At 42.4% G+C, this 26,119-nt stretch overlaps 1 protein-coding gene across 5 annotated transcripts in view; it reads left to right on the top strand.

The window, feature by feature from the left end:
* The window catches only part of LOC109902035 (thrombospondin type-1 domain-containing protein 7A), a 95,853-nt gene that overhangs the window by 43,784 nt on the left and 25,950 nt on the right, over window positions 1-26,119 (top strand). For all 5 annotated transcript variants that reach the window (XR_004203064.1, XM_031790356.1, XM_031790361.1 and 2 more), the window contains 9 exons: window positions 60-215; window positions 2,046-2,249; window positions 7,024-7,218; window positions 14,706-14,955; window positions 19,239-19,354; window positions 21,957-22,092; window positions 22,348-22,451; window positions 23,855-24,049; window positions 24,474-24,740. Coding sequence is in view for 4 of the 5 variants with exons in the window: in XM_031790356.1 (XP_031646216.1) it covers window positions 60-215; window positions 2,046-2,249; window positions 7,024-7,218; window positions 14,706-14,955; window positions 19,239-19,354; window positions 21,957-22,092; window positions 22,348-22,451; window positions 23,855-24,049; window positions 24,474-24,740 (1,623 nt within the window). In the remaining variant the exon portion in view is untranslated. The remainder of the gene's footprint in view (window positions 1-59; window positions 216-2,045; window positions 2,250-7,023; window positions 7,219-14,705; window positions 14,956-19,238; window positions 19,355-21,956; window positions 22,093-22,347; window positions 22,452-23,854; window positions 24,050-24,473; window positions 24,741-26,119) is intronic.

Here is a 26,119-nt window from a genome sequence, read left to right as displayed (position 1 = left end):
TTTAATTTTTAAACCGACTATACTGTAAGTATGCCTGTCCCTTATTTCCATGTCTCTAGCATCCCGTCCTGTGGACAGCAAGCTGTGTGGGGGTCCCATCCCCAACACATCCCAGCTGTGTCACATCCCCTGTCCTATCGAGTGTGAAGTGTCCCCATGGGGGGCCTGGGGACCCTGCACCTATGAGAACTGTGACGTCCAAGAAGGGAAGAAAGGTGTGTGGATAAGGCTTCGAGTGGGACTACTGTATGTCGATCACACTTTATTTGGATAGCCCCATATAAACGATCTACAGATGGTCACACTAGCAACAAACAATCAAATACTTGCTAAGGTTAGGGTTAGGTTTAGAATAGAGGTTACGTAAGAGTTAAGTTTAGGGTTAGGATAATGGTTAAGGTTAGGGCTTAGGGTTAGGTTTAGAATAGAGGTTATGTAAGAGTTAAGTTTAGGGTTAGGATAATGGTTAAGGTTAGGGCTTAGGGTTAGGTTTAGAATAGAGGTTACGTAAGAGTTAAGTTTAGGGTTAGGATAATGGTTAAGGTTAGGGCTTAGGGTTAGGTTTAGAATAGAGGTTACGTAAGAGTTAAGTTTAGGGTTAGGATAATGGTTAAGGTTAGGGCTTAGGGTTAGGTTTAGAATAGAGGTTACGTAAGAGTTAAGTTTAGGGTTAGGATAATGGTTAAGGTTAGGGCTCAGGGTTAGGTTTAGAATAGAGGTTACGTAAGAGTTAAGTTTAGGGTTAGGATAATGGTTAAGGTTAGGGCTTAGGGTTAGGTTTAGAATAGAGGTTACGTAAGAGATAAGTTTAGGGTTAGGATAAGGGTTAAGGTTAGGGCTTAGGGTTAGGTTTAGAATAGAGGTTGTGTAAGAGTTAAGTTTAGGGTTAGGATAATGGTTAAGGTTAGGGCTTAGGGTTAGGTTTAGAATAGAGGTTATGTAAGAGTTAAGTTTAGGGTTAGGATAATGGTTAAGGTTAGGGCTTAGGGTTAGGTTTAGAATAGAGGTTACGTAAGAGTTAAGTTTAGGGTTAGGATAATGGTTAAGGTTAGGGCTTAGGGTTAGGTTTAGAATAGAGGTTACGTAAGAGTTAAGTTTAGGGTTAGGATAATGGTTAAGGTTAGGGCTTAGGGTTAGGTTTAGAATAGAGGTTACGTAAGAGTTAAGTTTAGGGTTAGGATAATGGTTAAGGTTAGGGCTTAGGGTTAGGTTTAGAATAGAGGTTACGTAAGAGTTAAGTTTAGGGTTAGGATAATGGTTAAGGTTAGGGCTTAGGGTTAGGTTTAGAATAGAGGTTACGTAAGAGTTAAGTTTAGGGTTAGGATAATGGTTAATGTTAGGGCTTAGGGTTAGGTTTAGAATAGAGGTTACGTAAGAGTTAAGTTTAGGGTTAGGATAATGGTAACGTTAGGGCTTAGGGTTAGGTTTAGAATAGAGGTTACGTAAGAGTTAAGTTTAGGGTTAGGATAATGGTTAAGGTTAGGGCTTAGGGTTAGGCTTAGTGGATAGTTAGTTGAGATGTTGTTGACAGTTGTTGAACATCTACTGAACACCTATAAACCATTTATAAACAAGGCACTGTTTCAGAAGGTTATACAGTAATTATCAGTGAATATAGAGTAGTTGGTGTTATTGTAGCCATTGTGAAGTCCTCTTAAACAAACATATTCTGGCATAAATGTAGTATCTAACATCTGTGGGTGGTTCAACACCCACATGATAATGACACGCTGGCGCTTCGCAATGAAATCCTCTCGTTTGTATCAATTTATGGTCAATTTGATCACATTATGTGTTAAAGTGCCAACAATTAACTAGGCAATTACTTGCTTGCACTTGTACACTAATCCCAGTCTTATCATAGTAACATATCCTATTATTCCATTTCGAGAGAGCTGTTGAAGAGATCAATTCCAATGGAAGACAATTAGGCATATTATGCATTTTCTCAGAGTTTTTATATATTTTTTCCACATGGTTTTATGTATTTTTCATGATACATTTTTCATATTAAATTGAATTATGTGTCTTTTTCCCTTCGGCAGGTTTTAAACTGAGGAAACGGGAGATCAGCAATGAGCCAACGGGTGGACCAGGGAACTGTCCTCACCTGGTGGAGGCTGTCCCATGTGACGAACCCAGCTGCTGGGCCTGGCGCCTCGTCAGACTGGATGAGTGTATCCCCGACGGGGAGCTGCCGTGTGGCCCCGGGACACAGATACCTCAGGTTCAGTGTGTCAACAGCACCGGTGAGGAAAATCATGGAGATAACTAATTATCGGCTAAAGATTATTTCAATTGTTTTTTTCCTTCGTTAATTCCGTTAAACTCAGTCGTTGCTGTGTGATTTTAGATAAAGCTCTGTGATTGCAGTCTATAGGTTTATTGATTTGGTTAATGCACATTATAGAGTCCTTTATTTTCAGTGGACGTGTGCTTGACTAATTCATGTATATTTTTTATTTTACCTTTATTGAACTAGGCAAGTCAGTTTAGAACAAATTCTTATTTTCAATGACAGCCTAGGAAAAGTGGGTTAACTGCCTGTTCAGGGGTAGATCAACAGATTTGTACCTTGTCAGCTCGGGGGTTTGAACTTGCAACCTTCCAGTTACTAGTCCAATGCTCTAACCACTAGGCTACCCTGCCAATGGGCAAAACTGACTGAAATGACGTTGTTACAACCAGAAAATGGTTGAAATGTTGTCATTAAGAAGTTATTTCAACCAGTATTTCCTGCTAAGCTAGCATAGTACAATAAACCTGTACTATGGTATTCTGACTTAATATTATGCTCAGAATTCGCCACATTGTTAGCTCAGCTCCCTGATCCCCCCCACAAGAGTAGCCCACCACTTCCAGATGAACTATTTACATCTAGTGATGAATAAAGGTGTCCGCATGCTTCCCAGCCGAAACAGTTCGGAAAAGTTTGTGCATACAGTGCATTCGGAAAGTATTCAGACCCCTTGACTTTTTCCACATTTTGTTACATTACAACCTTATTCTCAAATTGATCGAATAAAAAATTGTCCTCATCAATCTACAACAATACCCCATAATGACAAATCGAAGTTAGCAAATTTCTTAAAAATAAAAAACAGAAATAACTTATTTACATAAGTATTCAGACCCTTTGCTATGGGACTCGAATTCGAGCTCAATTGCGTCCTGTTTCCATTGATTAACCTTGAGATGTTTCTACAACTTGATTGGAGTCCACCTGTGGAAAATTCAATTGATTGACATGATTTGGAAAGGCACACACCTGTCTATATAAAGGTCCCACAGTTGATAGTGCATGTCAGAGCAAAAACCAAGCCATGAGGTCGAAGGAATTGTCCGTAAAGCTCCGAGACAGGATTGTGTCGAGGCACAGATCTGGATCTGGAGAAGGGTACCAAAAGATGTCTGCAGCTTTGAAGGTCCCCAAGAACACATTTGCCTCCATCATTCTTAAATGGAAGAAGTTTGGAACCACCAAGACTCTTCCTGGAGCTGGCCGCCCAGCCAAACTGAGCAATCGAGAGTTCTAGAGTTCCTCTGTGGAGATGGGAGAAACTTCCAGAAGGACAACCATCTCTGCAGCACCCCAACAATCAGGCCGTTATGGTAGAGTGGCCAAATGGAAGCTACTCCTCAGTAAAAGGCACATGACACCCCACTTGGAGTTTGCCAAAAAGCTCTTAAAGACACGCAAACCATGAGGAACAAGATTCAATAACCCATAATGATAACTCTTTGGCCTGAATGCCTTGTCTGGAATGAATGATGAAAACCTGCTCCAGAGTGCTCAGGACTTCAGACTGGGGCGACGGTTCACTTCCAAACAGGACAATGACCCTAAGCACACAGCCAAGATAATGCAGAGGTGGCTTCGGGACAAGTCTCTGAATGTCCAGCCAGAGCCCAGACTTGAACCCGATCTAACATATCTGGAGGGACCTGAAAACAGCTGTGCAGCAACGCTCCCCATCCAACCGGATAGAGCTTCTGCAGATCTGCAGAGAAGAATGGGAGAAACTCCCCAAATACAGGTGTGCCAAGCTTGTAGTGTCAGACTCAAAAAGACTCGAGGCTGTAATCGCCGTCAAAGGTGCTTCAAAATGTAAATTCTTATGTAAATGTCATATTTAATTAAAAAAATTAATGTACTTTTGCAAAAAAATCTAAAAAACTGTTTTCGCTTTATCATTATGGGTTATTGTGTGTAGATTGATGAGTAAAAAAAATATGGAATACATTTTAGAATAAGGATCTAACTTAACAAAATGTGGGAAAAGCCAAAGAGTCTGAATACTTTCCGATTGCACCCTGACGACATTTTATTACATTTTTGTTTATTTTTGACTTCAGTGAGGTTTTTTTGGGCTGTTCGGGCACATACAATTTTTTATGGAGGCAAGTTCGGAGCCGAAGTCTACGCCCCCTTCGTCGGTGAAGAGAGTCTTCAATAAAGGCGACTAATTTTCGAGCACATTTTTTGATTGAGAAACACTGCACCAAACATCATAGTTAGATGTAAAATTGAGTGGCTAAGATCTCCTTGGCAAAAACGTCAAAATTAATGACAGTGATATCTTAGACTAATTCTGATTATTTTGAGGAAATGTATACTGGCTACGGCATCTCAAAATGGACAAACAGTACTATTGACACTTTGCGAGCACACTCATTTAGTTTGTCTAACCGAATTCAGCTAGGCACCAGCCGAACTGAAGCATGCTGATGCCTTAAATCAGGGTCTCACCCTCTGGATAAAAAAATCATATGTTGCTCAAGGTGACCTCTCTATCAACCCTCTAACATATGGCTATACTGTAACTGAGTGAAGAGCTGGGTACGACTAGAGAGAGAATGGTGGTTAGCCGCCCTGCCATTTATCACGGCTGCCATTTATCATGGAGTTCTCTCCAGACGACCTCCCCCACCTCACATCCCCCTCCCCCTCTCCTTTAACACTTCCCTAGCTCAGCAAAGCCACATATTGCCCTCCCCCTTTTCACTCTCTTAGCCAGAGCAATTAAACCCTGCTCGCACTAAATCAAATCAATTCTCTCTGGCCCTGAGTCTCGGGGACTCCCTTAACTTTGCAGCTTCGTGGTTTTACTGCTGCACTTTATTACTGAAGAATGTTTGACTGAAGACAATGGCAGTCGGTGCAGAGAGATGCTGTCTGTGTTTTTCAGCCGATTTCAAAATGTGTGTGTGATTGACAAAGATGCTATGTTATCAATCCCAGGTATAGTCGCCATTCCTAGTTTGAGCGTTATGAACGAGATGTGGAGAGATATCGAAGAGATACACGGAGAAAGATACAGGCACTGTAATGGATTGAGTCCAAATCACACTCCTACGGTACTCCTTTGACAATGACCTCTTTATCATCCTCCAAATTCGGAAAAACTGAAACATCCGACGTTACATTGTCATCTCACCTCACCCAGGACACATACTGTACATGTCCATCCACTAGTGGAATTCAGGGTTATTGCCAGGTCAGGTGATGTCTTCCTAGTAGCTTTGTGAGAGGCACAACCTCTTTGTGTTTTTCTAATTATCTTGACTGGCGTTGACTGATTCCCTCTGTCTCCACTGATGTTTGTTGTGTTATGATTTTGTGCTACTTTTTGCCCTAGAGACTTTGGGCTCAATGTCTGTCTGCCGTACTGAGGCTGAATTTTATGAAACTGCCACACCAACAACAAACAGCCACACCGCAGACAAAAGTCTATACAAATGTCATTGAAACTCCACTGTCGATACTGAGCGTATCTGATCTACACTGATATTAACAGTTCTGACTCATTTAAAATGAACTGTTTTTCTCAGTTCACTAAGCCTGGAGTTTTTCTAATAAAGGGTGTTCTGTTCATTCATGTTTTTGTCACCGTGAGAGCCACTGAGTTTCCTTGTCACTTCGCATTTCCACACTGTCTCGGGTTCAGTCACAATTGGTTCCCCGAATGCTCCTCAAAGTGACATCTTAATGTAAAGGCGGGGCCGATCGGAGGGTTTGAAGCTCAACTCATCCTCAGCCTGAAATTGCAAAAATCAACGGTCGGAAGATCCACATTTACTCTGCCGAGCCATTGTGTTGCTCGTTTTGGTTTTCGAAGTGTCTGGAATTCAGTTCCTTGCAACATGGTAGCCCTTTCCTAATATTTTTCATAATTTCATAATTAATTAACATAACAGAAAATCCAGTGTATCCAAACGGTTTTGTTATATTTCTATATAAATCTTATACATTTCGACTCTATATCTGACACGGTACAGGTGGCTGTACGCTCATAACCATCTGTGTGAGGAATATACTTTTGTTTCAAAGTAGATGTGTTTGTGTGACCCTGATTTAGCCCACTACAGTAAAATGTTAACCTGTTAAAAGCACATACAGAATATGTGGCTTAATAGTATAACTCACTGAAGTGGTCATGAATCATAAATATGTAAGTGAAAAATGTTTAAGTCCCATGTGAGTTTGTACTTACTATGTCCAAAGCTAATTCCGTCTTCAGATCGAGTTGCGTTGAGAATATCGCCGTCATTATTAATATGTTGTACAGATTATCCTCGATAACCTTAACCCAACACGTTATTAAACAGTTACCAAACATTTGACCCAGCTGTGATGTCAGAAGGAAGACAACAGATCAAGTTGAACGTCTGTGTTAATTAATTGTATGGGTTGAAATTGATTAGCATTCAATGACACTAAGGAAACATTATATAAACAACCCCACCAATGGACCAGAAAATTGTAGTGTGGTTTATCATATTGTAGACATTATAATGGAGGGTGGTTTGAATCCCGAGCCGACCAGGTGAAAAAATCTGCCAATGTGCCTTGAGCAAGGCACTTAACCCTAATTGCTCCTGTAAATTGCTCTGGATAAGAGTCTGCTAAGTTATATAAAGTGTAGTACAATTATAGATTCTGTTTTTGTTTGAGATTTTTTTCTGTATTGAAAAAGTATATAACAGTTCCATCAATGATTGGTTTTCTATTGTGCCACCCAGGTGACATGGTGGACAAGGAGCTGTGTGGGGGAGCCCCTGCCCCTGAGCCCATCGCCTGTGATGTGCCTTGCCCTAAGGACTGTGTCCTCAGCGACTGGACCTCCTGGTCCTCCTGCTCCCAAACCTGTTCCAGCAAAACCATCGAGGGCAAGCAGCTGAGGACCCGCTCCGTACTGGCCTACAACGCTGGCGAAGGTGACTATGAGACTATGTACTGTAGATGGTGTATTCTGTATTGTATATCTACTGTATTGTATATCTACTGTAATGTTAATATACCATGTTAAAGGGGTCTTTCTCTTTGTATAGCTTTCAAGTCACACTGCCCTTTAAAGATTCTGTCCCTCTGTCTGCTATTGTCTTTTACTGTCCCTCTGTATGTTACTGTCTGTTACTGCCTGTCTGTCCCTCTGTCTGTTACTGTATGTTACTGTCTGTTACTGTCTGTCTGATCCTCTGTCTGTTACTGTCTGCTACTGTCTTTTGCTGCCCCTCTGTCTGTAACTGTATGTTACTACCTGTCTTTTACTGTCCCTCTGTCTGTAACTGTATGTTACTACCTGTCTTTTACTGTCCCTCTGTCTGTAACTGTCTGTTACTACCTGTCTTTTACTGTCCCTCTGTCTGTAACTGTCTGTTACTACCTGTCTTTTACTGTCCCTCTGTCTGTAACTGTCTGTTACTACCTGTCTTTTACTGTCCCTCTGTCTGTAACTGTCTGTTACTACCTGTCTTTTACTGTCCCTCTGTCTGTAACTCTCTGTTACTACCTGTCTTTTACTGTCCCTCTGTCTGTAACTGTCTGTTACTGCCTGTCTGTCTGTCCCTCTGTCTGTAACTGTATGTTACTACCTGTCTTTTACTGTCCCTCTGTCTGTAACTGTATGTTACTACCTGTATTTTACTGTCCCTCTGTCTGTAACTGTATGTTACTACCTGTCTTTTACTGTCCCTCTGTCTGTAACTGTCTGTTACTACCTGTCTTTTACTGTCCCTCTGTCTGTAACTGTATGTTACTGCCTGTCTTTTACTGTCCCTCTGTCTGTGACTATCTGTTACTGCCTGTCTGTCTGTCCCTCTGTCTGTTACTGTATGTTACTGCCTGTCTTTTACTGTCCCTCTGTCTGTGACTATCTGTTACTGCCTGTCTGTCTGTCCCTCTGTCTGTTACTGTCTGTTACTGTATGTTACTGTCTGTTACTGTCTGTTACTGTCTGTTACTGTCTGTCTGTCCCTCTGTCTGTTACTATATGTTACTGTCTGTTACTGTCTGCTACTGTCTTTTGCTGTCCCTCTGTCTGTAACTGTCTGTTACTGCCTGTCTGTCTGTCCCTCTGTCTGTTACTGTATGTTACTGCCTGTCTTTTACTGTCCCTCTGTCTGTAACTGTCTGTTACTGCCTATATGTCTGTCCCTCTGTCTGTAACTGTCTGTTACTGCCTGTCTTTTACTGTCCTTCTGTCTGTAACTGTCTGTTACTGCCTGTCTGTCTGTTACTGTATGTTACTGTCTGTTTCTGTCTGTCCCTCTGTCTGTTACTGTATGTTACTGTCTGTTACTGCCTGTCTGTCCCTCTGTCTGTTACTGTCTGTTACTGTCTGTTACTGCCTATATGTCTGTCCCTCTGTCTGTAACTGTCTGTTACTGCCTGTCTTTTACTGTCCTTCTGTCTGTAACTGTCTGTTACTGCCTGTCTGTCTGTTACTGTATGTTACTGTCTGTTTCTGTCTGTCCCTCTGTCTGTTACTGTATGTTACTGTCTGTTACTGCCTGTCTATCCCTCTGTCTGTTACTGTCTGTTACTGTCTGTCTGTCCCTCTGTCTGTTACTGTATGTTACTGTCTGTTACTGTCTGTCTGTCCCTCTGTCTGTAACTGTATGTTACTGCCTGTCTTTTACTGTCCCTCAATGTTACTGTTTGTTACTGCCTGTCTGTCTGTCTGTCCCTCTGTCTGTTACTGTTTGTTAATGTCTGTCTGTCTGTCTGTCTGTCTGTCTGTCTGTCTGTCTGTCTGTCTGTCTGTCTGTCTGTCTGTCTGTCTGTCTGTCTGTCGGTCTGTCTGTCGGTCTGTCTGTCTGTTACTGTCACTGTCTATCACACTGTCTGTTACTGCCTGTCTGTCTGTCCCTCTGTCTGTTACTGTTTGTTAATATCTGTCTGTCTGTCTGTCTGTCTGTCTGTCTGTCTGTCTGTCTGTCTGTCTGTCTGTCTGTCTGTCTGTCTGTCTGTCTGTCTGTCTGTCTGTCTGTCTGTCTGTCTGTCACTGTCTATCACACTGTCTGTTACTGTCTGTCTGTCTGTACCTCTGTCTGTCACTATGATTTTTTGTTTTCATTGAAACATTTGGCTAAAAGTTGATCTGCATGTTGTTAACCTCTCCACAGTAACTGCAATGGTAGTGGCATGGATCACAGTGATGGAGGGTAACACTTGTGATTGAAACTAGCTGTTCGCTACATTTAACCTTAGCGATATGTTGGCAAATTACAAAATAATTGGATTTCTGTCCATGTTATAGGCTTTACTGTAGTTATACCTCGACAACCTTTGGGCACCATAGGTTTGATTTAAAATCCTAGTAGCAATAGATGTAGTGAAAGAAGTAGTTGCTTTTGGTTTTGTTGTTGTACAGTAAGTAAGTATAACTCATTCTTCAAATGTATTTACGCGTTCTCATATCTTGATGTGAGAATTTTAACATTCTATATCAATGTTTTCCAAAGGACTTTCAAGGGTGCCAAAGATTCCAAAGCTTTCTGGTACATTCTATTGGTATCTTTAAAATTAGTAATAGTACTAGTAGTAGTGGCAGTAGTAGTAGTAGTACTATTAGTAGCAGTAATAGTAGTAGTAGTAGTATTAGTAGCAGTAATAGTAGTAGTAGCAGTAGTCGGTGATGAGTAGTGGATATTGTTAGCGTAGAGTTTTGGGTAGATGATTTAAAGGGACAAATCATTGTTGAAACATTTAAAAAAGTGTCACTGTTTCAGTAAAATGGGGTGGGGCTGGAGAAATGTAACCACTCTAAAATGTATAGACAGAGATATGGATGCAAGGATTGATTATCCATTATATCAAAGGTATGGTTTTAAACCTGTTTTGAGGCTGTACAGTGTTTGTTTACATTGACTTTGTTTACAAACATTAGAGTTAAACAAGCTGATATTTTAGCTTCTGATGGGGTACAACAGTTAAAACTCTTCAGTACCCGCTCCTTTTTTAAGGTTTTCGCCTAAAATTACATACCCAAATCTAACTGACTGTAGCTCAGGACCTGAAGCAAGGATATGCATATTCTTGATACCATTTGAAAGAAAACACTTTGAAGGGGAATATAACACATTACATCTGGAAAAGGTAATACAAAGAAACAAACATGCGTTTAAAAAACTAATTGTACCATCATCTTTGAAATGCAAGAGAAAGGCCATAATATATTATTCCAGCCCAGGCACAATTTAGATTTTGGCCACTAGTTGACAGCAGTGTATATGCAAAATTTTAGACTGATCCAATGAACCATTGTATTTCTGTTCAACATTTTGTATCAAGACTGCCCAAATGTGCCTAATTGGTTTAATAATAAATGTAATCAAATCCAACTTTATTTGTCACATGCGCCGAATACAACAAGTGTAGACTTTACCGTGAAAAATGTGATTACTATTATTTGACCATGCTGGTCATTTATGAACATTTGAACATCTTGGCCATGTTCTGTTATAATCTCCACCCGGCACAGCCAGAGAGGACTGGCCACCACTCATAGCCTGGTTCCTCTCTAGGTTTCTTCCTAGGTTTTGGCCTTTCCATGGAGTTTTTCCTAGCCACCGTGCTTCTACATCTGCATTGCTTGCAGTTTGGAGTTTTAGGCTGGGTTTCTGTACAGCACTTTGATATATCAGCTGATGTAAGAAGGGCTATATAAATACATTTGATTTGAAATGCTTACTTACAAGCCCTTAAAACCTCTTACCGGAAACGGGATCCGTGCACTGTCAAAATCGACAACAACGGTGAAGCTGGAGCGAGCCAAATTCAAATGACAAAATCCTAATAATAAACATTCATGAACATACAAGTGTCCTACATCATTTAAAAACGTAACTTCTTGTTAATCCAGCCGCTTTGTCAGATTTCAAAAAGGCTTTACGGCGAAAGCATACCATGCGATTATCTGCGGACAGCGCCCCACACACAAAAGCATAAAAAACATTTTCCAAACCAGCAGAGGCGTCATAAAAATCAGAAATAGAGATAAAATAAATCACTTACCTTTGAAGATCTTCCTCTGTTTGCAATCCCAAGCGTCCCAGCTATACAAAAAAAGTCAGTTTAGTTGGCGCGTTTGATTCAGTAATCCACCCATTCCACTAGTTCAACATGCAAAGAAAGGAATCCCAGAAGTTACCAATAAACTTTGTCCAAACAAGTCAAAAAACGTTTCTAACCAATCTTCAGGTACCCTAATATCTAAATAAATTATCAAATTTAAGACGGAGAATAGTGTGTTCAATACCAGAGATAAATAATGAAGTGCGTACCCTCATCCACACACGCCACAAGACTACAGTCCAAAAAAAACAAACCTGAAACCCTTTTTAAAGACTGTTGACATCTAGTGGAAGCAGGATGGACTTTCCTCGGGTTTTCGCCTGCAATATCAGTTCTGTTATACTCACAAACATTATGTTAACAGTTTTAGAAACTTCAGAGTGTTTTCTATCCAATGCTACCAATATGCATATCCTAGCTTCTGGGCCTGAGTAACAGGCAGTTTACTTTGGGCACGTCATTTATCCGAACTTCCGAACACTGCCCCTTAGCCCTAAGGCCCTTAACCAACAGTGCAGTTCAAAAAGAAGAAAATATTTACCAAGTAGACTAAAATAAAAAGTAATAATAAAAAGTAACACAATAAGAATAACATAACAAGGCTATATAGAGGGGGCACCGGTACTGAGTCACTGTGTGGGGTACAGGCTAGTTGATGTAATCTGTACGTGTAGGTGGGAGCGAAGTGACTATGCATAGGTAACAAACAAACAGCGAGTAGCAGCAGTGTACTAAAGGGAGGGGGTGGGGGGTCAATGTAAATTGTCCTTTGACTATTTTATGAATTGTTTAGCAGTCTTATGGTTTGGGGGTAGAAGCTGTTCAGGAGCCTTTTGGTCCTAGACTTGGCGCTCCGGTACCGCTTGCCATGCGGTAGCAGAGAAAACAGTCTTGGGTGACTGGAGTCTCTGACTATTTTATGGGCTTTCCTCTGACACCACCTATTATATAGGTCCTGGATGGCAGGAAGCTTGGCCCCAGTAATGTACAGTAATGTCACCTGTGGATCTGTTGGGGCGGTATGCGAATTGGAGAGGGTCTAGGGTGTCCAGAGGGATGCTGTTGATGTGAGCCATGACCAGGCTTTCAAAGCACCTCATGGCTACCGACGTGAGTGCCACGGGACGGTAATAATTTAGGCAGGTTACCTTCGCTTCCTTGGGCACAGGGACTATGGTGGTCTGCTTGAAACATGTAGGTATTAGACTCGGTCAGGGAGAGGTTGAAAAAGACAGTGAAGACACTTGACAGTTGGTCCGTGCTTTGCTTTGAGTACACATCCTGGTAATCCGTCTGGCCCAGCGGCTTTGTGAATGTAGACCTGTTTAAAGGTTTTGTTCACATCGGCTACCGAGAGTGTTATCACACAGTCATCCAGAACAGCTGGTGCTCTCGTGCATGCTTCAGTGTTGCTTGCCTCGAAGGGAGCATAAAAGGCATTTAGCTCATCTGGTAGGCTTGCGTCACTGGGCAGCTCGCGTCTGGGTTTCCCTTTGTAGTCCGAAATAGTTTTCAAGCCCTGCATCATCGATGCACTTATTGATGAAGCCGATGACTGAGGTGATATATTCCTCAATGTCATTGGATGAATTCCAGAACATATTCTAGTCTGTGCTGTTCAAGTTCATAACTGTGCACTATCCTCAAACAATAGCATGGTATTCTTTCACTGTAATAGCTACTGTAAATTGGACAGTTAGATTAACAAGAATTTAAGCTTTCTGCCATATCAGATATGTCAGATATGTCCTGGGAAATGTTCTTGTTACTTACAACCTCATGCTAATAACAATAACCTACGTTAGCTCAACCGTCCCACGGGGGACCCACCGATCCTGTAGAGGATTAACAAAGTTTATTAGGCATTTTTTAAGCTATATTCTTCTAGTCCACATAAGTCCAAATATGGTTACAGAAACTGCATATTGGGCCTTGAAAGTTTTTCGGATTGGTGTTCTTCCCCACCAATGTGGAAAGGCACCAATGTGGAAAGTCTTCACATCATCATGTATGCTGCTTCAATATTTTTTTTACATTTTCCTGTTTGAAGAATACCTCTCAAAATATAGATATTTTAGCAGTCAAGTGTGCCGTCTGTTAGGTGATCCCAAGCTCCAGTGTCATAAGCCGCATACTAAATGTAACCACGCTAGCTCAGACACCCAATACATTATGGATGTCTTTCCAAGTAAATTTTGTGAATAAGTCAGAAAAGGGATGAAATTCATACCGCAAACATGAATGAACCTATATTCCACGAGCCGCAGCCTTTGCGTAGCATTAAAGCAGCTCAACTTGTCACATTAAGACTGGACTGATTTAGCTTCACCATTCATAAATCATCCACTACAACTCCCTGTAGAATCGACATAGACATTACCTCTTCCCAACCCAAACCACTTTTCTAGGTCAGTCTGGGCACCATCTGTGGCTTACTTGTCTGGTTAGTTTACGCTATTGGCAGAACCAGCAAACCAACATGGTTAGTCAGCGATGTAAGCAGGTAGCAGTCAGCAGAAAGGAAGGAGGAGGAGGTCTGTTCGTTTGCCATCAGGTTTAGATTAGTCTGAGTTGGCATTCCACATTGACCGGCCTGTGAACAACACCACTGCTGCTCATTATGGAACAGGTTGGCTTTCATCTCAGAATGTTGCAGGTGTGGAGGACTTACAGTCCCACAATGCCCCTTCATCACTGCCCAAACCTGTAAGTGTCTGCAATTACTCTGAAGCACTAAGGGCTCTGAATCTCACTCTATCGACCCACCTGCCTCCACTGAGCAGAGATGAGAGAGACAGAGAGACACAGAGCGAGAGACCGACAGACAGAAAAGAGAGAGAGAGAGAGAGAGCGAGAGAGAGACAGAGAGAGAGGTGAGGAAGGGACAGAGTGATGTTGGTTGTGTTGGATGTTTTAAATCCGACAGAGATGGAGAAGTGGGTTGGTAATCAGACTTGCAACTAGCAGTAGGAGGAGAGGAATCGTCTGAGCCTCAAAGTGGGCTGGAGGATTAAAATGCATTGTCAATCACCGGGGGAGGTCTTTCATCACAATCATGGACTGTCACTATCAATAATTGGCTGAATCTTTCAGACTGTGTTCTGACAGAATCGGACATTATTTAAAGGCTTCATGTATAAGCCAGAGCCTCCCTGACTGATGACATTGGGACTACCCTGTATATGTGTGTGGTGTGGTAGAGAATTTGAACGTATTGCTTATCATATGTTGCACTGTCATTGTGCACGATGCCGGACCTCTATAAAATAACTAATCAGCTGGCCCTTTCTGTGTGCGTGCGTTTGTTTGTGCGTGCGCGTGTGCATGTGTGCGTGAGTGTTCCTAGGTGGCGGCATGTGCCCCAACAGCAGTTCTCTGCAGGAGGTGCGTAACTGCAACGAGCATGCATGTACAGTGTATCACTGGCAGACTGGACCCTGGGGCCCCTGTACTGAAGATCCCTCAGCCTCAGCCCTCAACACCACCACTGCTGCTGCTGGCCCAAACACCAACGGGCAGGGCCCCTGCTCCCAGGGCATGCAGACACGCAAGGTCATCTGTGTCCGGGTCAACGTGGGACAGGTGCCGCCCAAGAAGTAAGAACATTTAGGCCCTAGGTGTGTATGCGTGCGTGAGTTTGTGTGTCTGCGTGAGAGAGAGAGAGCTAGAAAGTTATTTAGAAAGGTATGACAAGCAGTCATACAGTATGAAGAGTCGCTTTCAAGCCCTATCTCTACTCCACAGGCAAGCCCAGATAAATAAATATATATGCCGTCCCAAACAGGCTAATTAACCCTGTTCATTTAGGCCTGTGTAATTTCCCACTGATGATAATGACAGTAATTAAGTAGCTTGGATACTTTAAGGCAATTAAATCACCACAAGATGAGAGCTGCAGGATGTCGATGGTTTGCAATGCAGAACATAACACCGCAGCCTCAAAATGCATCGATAAGTTTACTTTACAGTTAGCCTAAAGTTCTGCTCTTGCATGGGTGCTGATTTGCTTTGCTAGGCTTACCTAGTCAGGATGTTATGTTTATTTAACTAATTAACCTGCTGTATGTAAGATCCAAAAATCTTAACCTTGAGTCTACAGTTTACGGCTCTTGTTGCTATCTATGGTCCTGAAGTAAAACCTCCCAGTGGTATCTGTCCAAGGTGCTGGGCCATCGTAGGCTTTGCTATAGAGTCCATATCCTTTTAAGGCCACTGTATTTTGCCTTTGTTATGAAATAACTTTCCTGCATGTTTTGCATTCTTTCAAGCCGCTGTTGCTCTTAAAGAGGCTTTGCCCTGTCATGGCGGATTAGGTTAAGACCGCTGAAGCTGGCAAAGCTCCAAAAGTGCTTTCTCTCAGTGCTTTGTCTATAAGCCCTTTGTTGTGAAGGGATAGTTCATTCTAAAATCAATATTTGTCAGTCATTGTAAGACTTCAAAAGTGGCCTAATGTCAGGGTGAGTCCATGTCCAATTGGCGCCAATCTTTTCCATTCCTTGGAGAGATGGTGTCGACTCATCTCCAAACGAAACCACTAAGGCCAGTAGCTATCTAGCTTAAGTGTAGATGTGGTTTCACCCTACCTGCACTCGGTGCGCTGCATTGTGACTTGACATGGTCCCTAGTTGTTATTTTTCCACCTGTGTCTTTTATTCCCACCATCCTACTTGGCAGGTAGGTTTGATTAGCCCTCCCCCAGGAACCTGGCAGAGCAAACAAACACATGCCTGCCTCGCTGGTGTGTATGCAGATGTGCCCCAACTCACTCACAGAAGGCGCAGAGCTGTCTTCACACACCTCGAGGCAGTGAACCTCACACAGTGTCACCACACACACTGTCAAAGCCCAATAGAGAAGAGAGTCTCTCAGAGACAAATATGTCAATCCCTCAGGCATACGCTTCTATCAATCTATATACAGAGTACTGCAGGGGGATTTGGAACTAAAACATCTTGGTTTATTGATTGTGACAATTTGCATGGGGATTGATGTCCGATGTGTTTGTATTATCGCACTGATTCTTACTTGGACAGTCGGAAAAGGAGTTGGGATGAATAATTGTGATAGTGTTTGACAGTCATAGTCAATCACGTGGATGTGTCCTAATGAAAACTGTGTTTAGTCACTGTGGATGACAGATGGTTGAAAGCTGTCAAGATAGTGGCCAAAGAAACGTACGCAAAGCCGAAGCTGTTTTCTCCCCGAATATTAAACAAATTGTGTTCTATTTGCTGTTGTACTTGTTAATAATGCATTTAATTCGTGCTTATCGTTCTGTGCCAGGCTTTGTGTGCTTTTGTGGTCTCTTAAAACGATGTGGGTTGCAATGTTTCCTCACTCTCTGTTCAACCACACAGTATGCTCATTTTGAAGAATCTCTTGCCGAACCGATTATTGAAGCGATAATAGAAAATAGCAGAACAAAAACATTACCCTAGCAAACTCTTCTTAATGATGTGCTGTGGGACAGACTCAGAGTAAACGTTGTGTTTCTTGCCTCGCTACAAATCATTACATTTAAAGATCATTAAGACATGGTAACACTAGCAGGGAAAACAAGTCGGCCAAAACCAGAGGATGCTTTAATTGGATAATCTAATGACCAGTCAAAACGTCTGCATACTTCAATAGCCGCGAAGACTGAGTTTTCTGCGGCGACGGTTTTGTGTTCTGAACTGTTTGGCCTGTTATTTTCATGAGAATGTCATTTTCATCATGCAAAATCCGCGTAGTGCCTATCAATTACACTTGGCCTAAAATACAATTAAAGTAACAGGGAACAGTAGGAATGTTTCTGTCTGCTGGAGCATTCGTTTCAGCATTAGTTTCAGCATTAGTTTCAGCATTAGTTATGTGAGGCAGTTAAGTGCTCGGGACAACAACTCAATCTGGGTCCTGTTGTTGTGTCTCATATTTAACTATGTTTTGTCTGGAACGTCGTTAAAACTGAAAGGGAACAGTAGGGATGTTTCTGTCTGCCGGAGGGAATTCAGCATTAGTTCTGGGAGGTGAAGTGAGGTAGTTAAATGCTCAGCTCAAAAGCTCAGTCTGGATCATGTTGAAGTGTCTCATCTTCTATTGTTTTGCCTAGAAGATTGCTACCTGTAGGCTTCTCTTTTGAAGTCTTCTGAAGTAGCTTGTCCTTAAACAGGCTCCCATGACCTTTGCGCCTATTGTTGATGCAGTTCATCCGTGTAAACTCTTTAAACCTAAAGAGGAAATAAGAAACTGATTTGATCCAAGCCTGACCCATATTTATCATCATCATCATCATCAACAGCTCTCTATTCTCCATCCCCGAGCACTGCTTTGGAGTGTAGAAACAGTGTACGGACGTGCCAGAGGATTTGTCTCACTAAAGAGGGATTTATCTCTCTCTCTATTGGTATTAAACGTAAATCTCTCCTCTCTTCGCATAGCTGCCTGCTGCGTTATTACATTATGCGTGTGTCAGGCACCCTATTTCTCCCCTGACGACACGGTGCCAACGAGTGGAGCAACCCCAGAAGAAGACAGTGCTCTTGCTCCCAGTGTGTAAACCTGAGCCAGATGATCAGCGCTAGCTAGGCTACCTATGCTATCTCAGCAATAGGATGAGGAAATAGAGCCGCAACATCACTTAAAAAAGCCCCAGGAGAGCCCATGTTCCGAAAAATCAGATGACTTGATGTCTTTTAGACGGACAATTTCCCCCCGTTTATCTTCATCCAGTGGCCTTTCACTGGGGATCAGAGGTACTTATAACTATAGGCTGGAGATTACATATAACCCTTTGTCCGTTAAATATGAAGACCGGCTCCAACCACAATCCCAGCGATCTAACGGATTATCGTCCAGTAATAGAATCAATTTAAAACGGGAACGATTCCCATCGACGGTCTTATCTATAGTGAACTGAATCTAGCCTGGAGGAATTAAATGCAGATTCTCCATTTAAGAGGAATGAATATTAACAAAGGCGCTGCTGAGCTGCTAAAGCCGTATACTGTAGGTCATGTTTAAATTGCCCTACATAATAAGACATAAGTTGATCTCTTTCCTTTTTTACTTTTACCCCTTTTTCTCACCAATTTCGTGGTATCTAATTGGTAGTTACAGTCTTGTCCCATCGCTGCAACTCCTGTACAGACTCTGGAGAGGAGAAGGTCGAGAGCCATGCGTCCTCCGAAACACAACCCAGCCAAGTCACACTGCTTCTTAACCCAACGCCCGCTTATCCCGGAAGCCAGCCACACCAATGTGTCAGAGGAAACACCGTACACCTGGCGTCCTTGTCAGCGTGGATTGTGCTCGGCCTGCCACAGGAGTCGCTAGAGCACGATGGGACAAGAATATCCATGCCGGGCAAACCCTCGCCTAACTCGGACGACACTGGGCCAATTGTGCGCGCTCCATGGGTCTCCCGGTCACGTCCGACTGCGACAGAGCCTGGAATCAAACCAAGATCTCTAGCAGCACAGCTAGCACTGCGATGCAATTCCTTAGACCACTGCACCACTCGGGAGGCCCCCTCTTTTCTTATCTGTCAGTGGTACCATAGATTGACATGGACATAATAGATAAAGGACTTCTTATCAGACAGTTGCTTCTTGTTGTCCTAGTTTGTGCTTCAGAAAACACTGGATTTCTCTCGGTAAAAGCCAAGTGGTTTTACATAGAAAAATGACAGAGTACAAAGCCAAGCAGGTTACAGTACTTTCTGAGAGGAGTATCTTCTAAGCCAAAAATCTATCATTGTTCCTCGATAGCTCCGTGGCTCTTGGCCAATCCGATGAGTCATTTGAATTCCTGCAGCCAAAGTGAGAAGCCTGTGTCTGTGTGTTACCAGCTATGTGTTTGCATGTGTTACCAGTAGTGTGTGTGTATGCTTATCATGTAGATGTCCTGAGAGTCCTCGTCCAGGTACAGTGCGGCCCTGTCGAATGCCCTGTAAGAAGGACTGCATCGTAACCCCCTTCAGCGACTGGTCCCAGTGCTCTCCCACCTGTGATGCAGGTATGAAAGAAGAATTCAAGCTACTGTGCAAAGACAGATGTAGGATCTTAATTTGATCACCCTGTTGCAGGACAACTTACCTGCTATGCAGTGTATTTGAGTCTTAAAAAGGCTTCTATAGTTTGAAATGTCCACTTAGAAATTTCTGACTTTTTCCCTTAAATATATCAACCACAACAAAAAAATGTATATTATTTATAATCCACATAATAATCATTCACATTTCCTGTTGCTGCAGGATTATTTTCCTGCTGTAGCAAACTGGCTCAAATGAATATCATACATCTGTACTTGTTCATTGTAAGTCTCTTGGGAGCTAGGTACTATGGAGCAAAAATGCTCTCCTAAATGGAATTACTTGCTTATCCAACCGCTCAGAGGAATATTATGCATGTCAGCTTTTATCATGAAGCATAGAAATCATTGATATTATAAACCAATGGAAAACTGGGACGAATAAGGAAACTGGCACCAATTGGGTGATGCATGCAATGTAAACGACTCATTACAGTTTCCTTAAGTTGTATTACTCTCGTTTCTTTACGGATATTTCATTTGACAGATTGACATGTAGGATGACCCTAAGATGACCTAATTTAGTGCAAACCAGTAAACATACTAGCCTGTGGCTACAAGTGACAAGACGCCATGTTGTTGTTGCTATTGTTGTTTTCATGCTGTGATAAAAACACCTTCAGACCACGTCACCTTTGTCAGACAGCCATGGCCACAGCTGGAGAACATTGTTGAATACATTACATTGATTTATGGGATGAAATTATCATCGTTCAGATTTTGATGACTTCTATATTTGGCATGACTGCATGAATCTTTGGCCCTCGCCACACACAGTCTCAGTCGTATATTTTGATAGTAGTGCTGATGTTCTCTTGCTGTATAGGATGACCTGCCTCCTACCCACACTGGTTGAAACTGAAGGTCAAGGCTACACAGAGCCTGTAATACACTCATATAAAATGATTAATCACTCCTGGGCCAGTCCTGGACCATAAAACAACATCTTCATCAGTATAGATCACTGGTCCTCAATCCTGGTCCTGGGGACCCACATTTTTGTTTTTGCCCTAGCACTACACACCTGATTCAAATCATCAAAGCCTGATTATGGGTTGATGATTTGAATCAGGTGTGTAGTGTTCGGGCAAAAACGAAAATGTGCACCCCTTTGGGTCCCCAGGACCAGGATTGAGAACCAGTGATCTATAGTCAGAGCTCTGGCAGAACTTTTTAGTTCTTAATTGTGTTTATTCAACGGGTGTGTCTATTGGGAATACCGCTGATCGTGGAGAAAGCATCCATCTTGTTGATGATTTTACTGCAACGATAAAGCAGTCAACATTCGCCCACTCTACCCTGAATACATCAGTTTGGCATGGAATGTCTCGACATCATTTAAAAGGGAACAGCGGCACATTTCAGAGTGGAGAGTGAAGTAGAAGCTAGAGCTAGGTCACAAGGTTCTGCAACCCTCCCCCTCACTGTAGTGCTAGATAGAACTTTGTGGAATGAAGCAGATCTACAAAAATAATCTACGTTCTGTGATGACAGCGAAATGACATATTTTGTTTGTAATTTAATTAAATGGAAAAGTATTCTTATTTGCATCAAATACCATACTCCTTGAAAGGTGTGTGTTGATTATATATAGCAAAGGCTACTTGATGAAGGATGGTCACTGGCAATCAACAGCTGCTGTGTTGCTCTTTGGATTATCCCATGTCATAGAATGGGCCAAGTGTGTGAACGTTTATAAAGACAAAGGCGAACACATGGAATTATTTGATTTGGATGGATGGATGGTTGACATGACAGAATAGTAGGCGGATATCTTCTGATCTAAAAAGTGGGGGAAGGTTTGCTACATTTCTCGAGCTCATGAAAGCAACCAGCTCGCACAGTCTCACGTCAAAATTAGACGTTCATCCATGTTTCTCAAATGTCAAAGTTTTCTGCTTGGTTTCCAGATAAATGCATTGAAAGAGGGATATGAAATAGGCTACTACCAAGGTCTGATGATGCTTCTGACAATATAGTAAAAGGATGTCCTAATGTATTTAGAAGTCTGCCGGAGACAGTGTATTGTTTATGAGGAGTTCCCTTGTGCTGTGTTGTTGCATGTGCAGTAAGTCCTGGGTAGATTTTTCCCTCCCTGCTTGGCAGAGATCTTATAAAAGGTAAGAATTGTGAACCCACAACCCAAATGTATCACATAAAATGTATATGCCATATCTCCCAATCAAAGGGGCTTCCCGAATAAAGCTTGTTCGCCGTGAGAGAACATAGTTTTTCTTCATAGATCTGCGTTATTCCACAAAGTTCTGTCTAGCGCTGCAATGAGGGAGAGGGTCGCTTAACCTTGTGACCTAGCTCTAGCTCTAGCTCTATTCCACTCTCACTCATGAGTGAGAGAGCTGCACACTGTGACAGACAGTCCAACACTGTGACAGACAGTCCAACACTGTGACAGACAGTCCAACACCGAGCCAGACAGGTTTAGGTACTGTGACAAATTTCCGGTGTTTGAAACTCGAATTATAAGATAGAATTAAAGTAATTCTCAATGTACTGTTTGCTTTGTCAGCTGGTAACATTCAGAAGAAGAAGCAGTCGAGAAAACGCGTCATCCTCCAGCTGCCAGCCAACGGGGGCCAAGACTGTCCTGAGGTGCTGGAGGAGGAAAAGGACTGTGAGGCTCCTAAAGTCTGCCCTGGTTACAGGTACAGCACAGTGCTTTCTGAAGACCCTGTACATGGAGATGATTACACCAATGATGATACTATTGCTACTGTTGTTAGCAACTCTTACTCATAAAGTGTATCATTATTATACACTAATTACCTCTACTGTCTGCTGATAATGTTACTGTTGAATATGATGATTTGAATGATTATGATGACATTGACTTGATGATCATCATCACGTTCAACATCATTATCACAATCATCATCATCACAATACTTCCTCTATTGCAGGTGGAAGTCACACAAATGGAGAAGGTGTCAATTGGTACCATGGTACATCAGGGAGGACAGCCCAGGGGCTCGGGAGACATGTGGACCAGGTCTTCAAACAAGAGGTGAAATGACATCCTTTAACCGTCTCTTTTTTCCTTCACAAATCCCATTCTATTACTTACTCTTCTATCCAATTTAAACATCCACAATGAAATTGACATTCTTTGTGGCCTCTGAATCTCAGCCAGGAGAAAACAGATGGATTTGGCAAGGTTAGGAGAGGCAAATTGTGCTTCTTAAACCACTTGTCAAATTCTTCTCCTTTAGGCGAAGATGTGAACTGGGGTTGACACTCCCCGCAGCACTGAGGACACCGCTTGTCATCCCTCAGTGAATTTAGGATGTCAATGTCTTCATGACTAGGCATCCACCTTGTTTGTTTGAGACAGTTTCTAAGTACCAGGTACCTCAGGCTCTTTTTATGCAGCTTCAATCACAGCTCCATTTGGGAGAGCTGCTACATTCCTCCCCTGGCTAACTACAACCTGTAAATATGTTTCAATTGTAAGCGAACACCATATGATAGCATATTGAAGCGTACGTTTTACTTGCATTCAGGAATGGCTCACCTACTGTAGATAAAAGGAGCTGTACAACAAAGTGGTGTACATGTGTTTTTTCAGGTCACATAATAATTCCATTGTTGCATAGCTTTAAATAGAACTATAATCAGTGGCAATGTTGTAAATTGACACTTGTGAAGTGCTAATATGCATAAATGGAAAGAGACACGTTACAATTTCATTTTCTTCATACAAACTATCTGACATCCACAATCCTTCTGTAGCGTTGGGCTGACTCTCATAGCCTGTGATAGTAGACGTTAACATCCCTGGGCTCGAAAGAATCCAGGTCACTGCTTGTCATTCTCTGAGACATGCTGAGACATAGTGTCTCTTTACCCCTGGGGCGTCTCACAGCTTATCACAGCTTCTCACTGTTGTGTACCTGGAGGGACCTGGAACACTCCTGACCGCCAGTCACACTCACAGTCAACACACATGCCATCCACAAACAACCCCACACATATCAACAGGCTACAGCAATCCAAACGTATAGAGTCAACAGAGGCCCGAGGGAGTTTGAGCAGAACTCTGCTTGTAAGTTACTTTGGAGTAGAAAAATAATTGGATCTTGAGTGTCTACGGCATAACGAAAAGCACATATTGCAATATCTTCAGTAATGTCCTTTTAATCAAAACTCAACATATTTGTCATATTAACATTGAACCTGTATTGATCATTATTTATATTTTACCCTGACCCTTCTTTCGACGTTGTTACTGACTGTATAAAAAAACAACAGTTTGCCTGAGGCTGTGTTCAATTGACAACCACCCTCTATTACATAGTACACCTTTTCTGCAACCCACCAAACCAATCAATGTCTCCATTCCTGCTAAATCTCTGTGACCCAGACAAAATGGCCACCAAGGGACATTGTGCCTTTGATTTCCCCCCACAGCCGTGTCCTGTCGCCAGCTGGACGGAGTGCAGGCAGACATTGGGGAGTGTCTGAAGTTTGCCAACACCATGCCCCCCATCACTCAGCGGTGCCAGCTCCCATGCCAGGATGATTGCCAGCTCACCAACTGGTCCAAGTTCTCGTCCTGCACAGCTGACTGTGTGGGGGTCCGAACCAGGAAGAGGTTACTTGTAGGTGAGGAATAGTAAAAAAACACGTGGACTTTTGGTAGTATGGCACCTTTGCACAGGGGCAGTCCATTAAGGAAGTTCTATAGCTTATAAGCAACACATGACTGATTCAGTTTACTCTATGACCTTGCGAGAAGGGGAGGTAGCATGTAGCCTGCTAGAGTGCAGCATAGATGCTATTAGCAACTATTAGATAAAGTCTCTTGTTTTGGGGAGCAGCCTAAGAATTTTAATGAGGTCTGGTCCAATTAATCTGGATGTGGAATATTTACATGTTACTCAATGAGAACATAATGATGCAAATTAATGCCTAGTGACAGGATGGAGTTTAGCTTTTAAATTGCACATGACAGACCTGCAGGCAGGCAGGCAGACACACACAAACACAAACGTCCTACCTACTAACCCCTATCCTCTCTCCACCCCAGGGAGAAGCAAGAAGAAGGACAAGTGTAAGAACACCCAGATGTACCCTCTGAGCGAGACGCAGTACTGCCCGTGTGACAAGTACAACGCCCAGCCCTTGGGCAACTGGTCCGACTGCATCCTGGCCGGGGGAGACCGTGTGGAGAGTCTCCCGGGCACGAAGGTCCAGGGGAACATCAAGGAGTGTGGCCAGGGCTACCGCTACCAGGCCATGGTGTGTTACGACCAGGACAGCAGACTGGTGGAGACCTCACGATGCAACAGCCATGGTGGGGTGGAGTTGTTGTTGTGTGTGTGTGTGTGCGTGCCCCCCAGGGGGAAGTTGACTAGCCGTAATCCCCCCCTGAGCCCCTCACACACTAATATACACACACACACACACACTAATACACACACACACACTAATACACACACATACTAATTAACACACACTAATACAGACACAGAGAGAGTATGCTCCTAATGGCATCATGCATTGCTCCGTTAACTATGACCCCTCATCTCTGATGATGACTGCTGACCTGCCAGCACCAAATCTGCCCCAAATCACAGCTACAGTGCTTGGTTTGATGCCAAGGGCGGGGATGTGGGTCGACTGGGTTGCTAGGTTTCTCTCCAATGATGATTTCCGTGAAACAATAAGCAATGCGTGTACAAAACATTGCAATATCTGTATTAAAATGTAAGATGTTTTACCACTTTCTAAGTTATCTGGCTCTCGTGAATATTACTATTTTTAAAACAACTGTTTATTTTTAAAACTGGATTTTATTTTAAACTGAATTTGACATGATTTATTTTCTTGAATATTCTTGTCTGAACTTTTCTTATCTGAATCGCTCTTATCTCCATGTTCTTAAAACATGAAGTGCAAAGGAACACTCGATGCCATCTCTAATTTGACACATGCAGACAAATTGCTTTTAGAATAGTTGAATTTTGAAGACATGTACTGATATAAGCAGCAGCAGAGAGCGAGATGTAGAAATGAACACATCAGTGTCATGCATTTCTGAACAGAGCCCAAGCTATGACTCAGAGATTCAGTTGCACATTAGTAAGCCTGGGAGTGGGTATGACTGGAGCCCGACACTGGGACGTGTTAGGAAAGAAAATATGTGTGTGTTTGTGGGACAAGGTATACTGTATATGATTATGGAAGGAATTATTGATAGTGTTCTAGAAGAATGTGTTTTTGTTACTGAGATGATCGTTACGGTATGTATCGTAATACATGCAATATCACTTCCCTATCTCTCTCTCATCTTTCTCTCTTCTTGCTCTCTCTCTCTTCCTCTCTTCTTGCTCTCTCTCTCTTCCTCCCATCGTCAGGGTTAATATTAATAGAAGAGGGAACATTGTCCTCTCTACCACTGTGTGTATGGTGACATATTTCCCCAGGCTGTGGTAGAGATCATCCAATGTAGTTATCTCTATCCCCCCCAGACATCAATAGAGGTGGGGATTAACGCTGAAAGGCTGTGTTGCTCACAGCGACGACATACACAGACATTCCTTTTACTGTTCACCTTTTTGTAAAGTCTTGGACTCAAGCGGTGATGATTTGACATAAGTTCATCTATTGCTGATTTGTTGGAGTCTATGGAGTTTTCCACATTTTATGGGGTTAACGTTTCACATGTGAACT

This window comes from Oncorhynchus kisutch, linkage group LG2 (genome assembly GCF_002021735.2).
Source record: "Oncorhynchus kisutch isolate 150728-3 linkage group LG2, Okis_V2, whole genome shotgun sequence".
NCBI lineage: Eukaryota > Metazoa > Chordata > Actinopteri > Salmoniformes > Salmonidae > Oncorhynchus > Oncorhynchus kisutch.
Note: the sequence above shows the minus strand (reverse complement) of the source record. Positions and strands in the feature narration are given on the sequence as shown.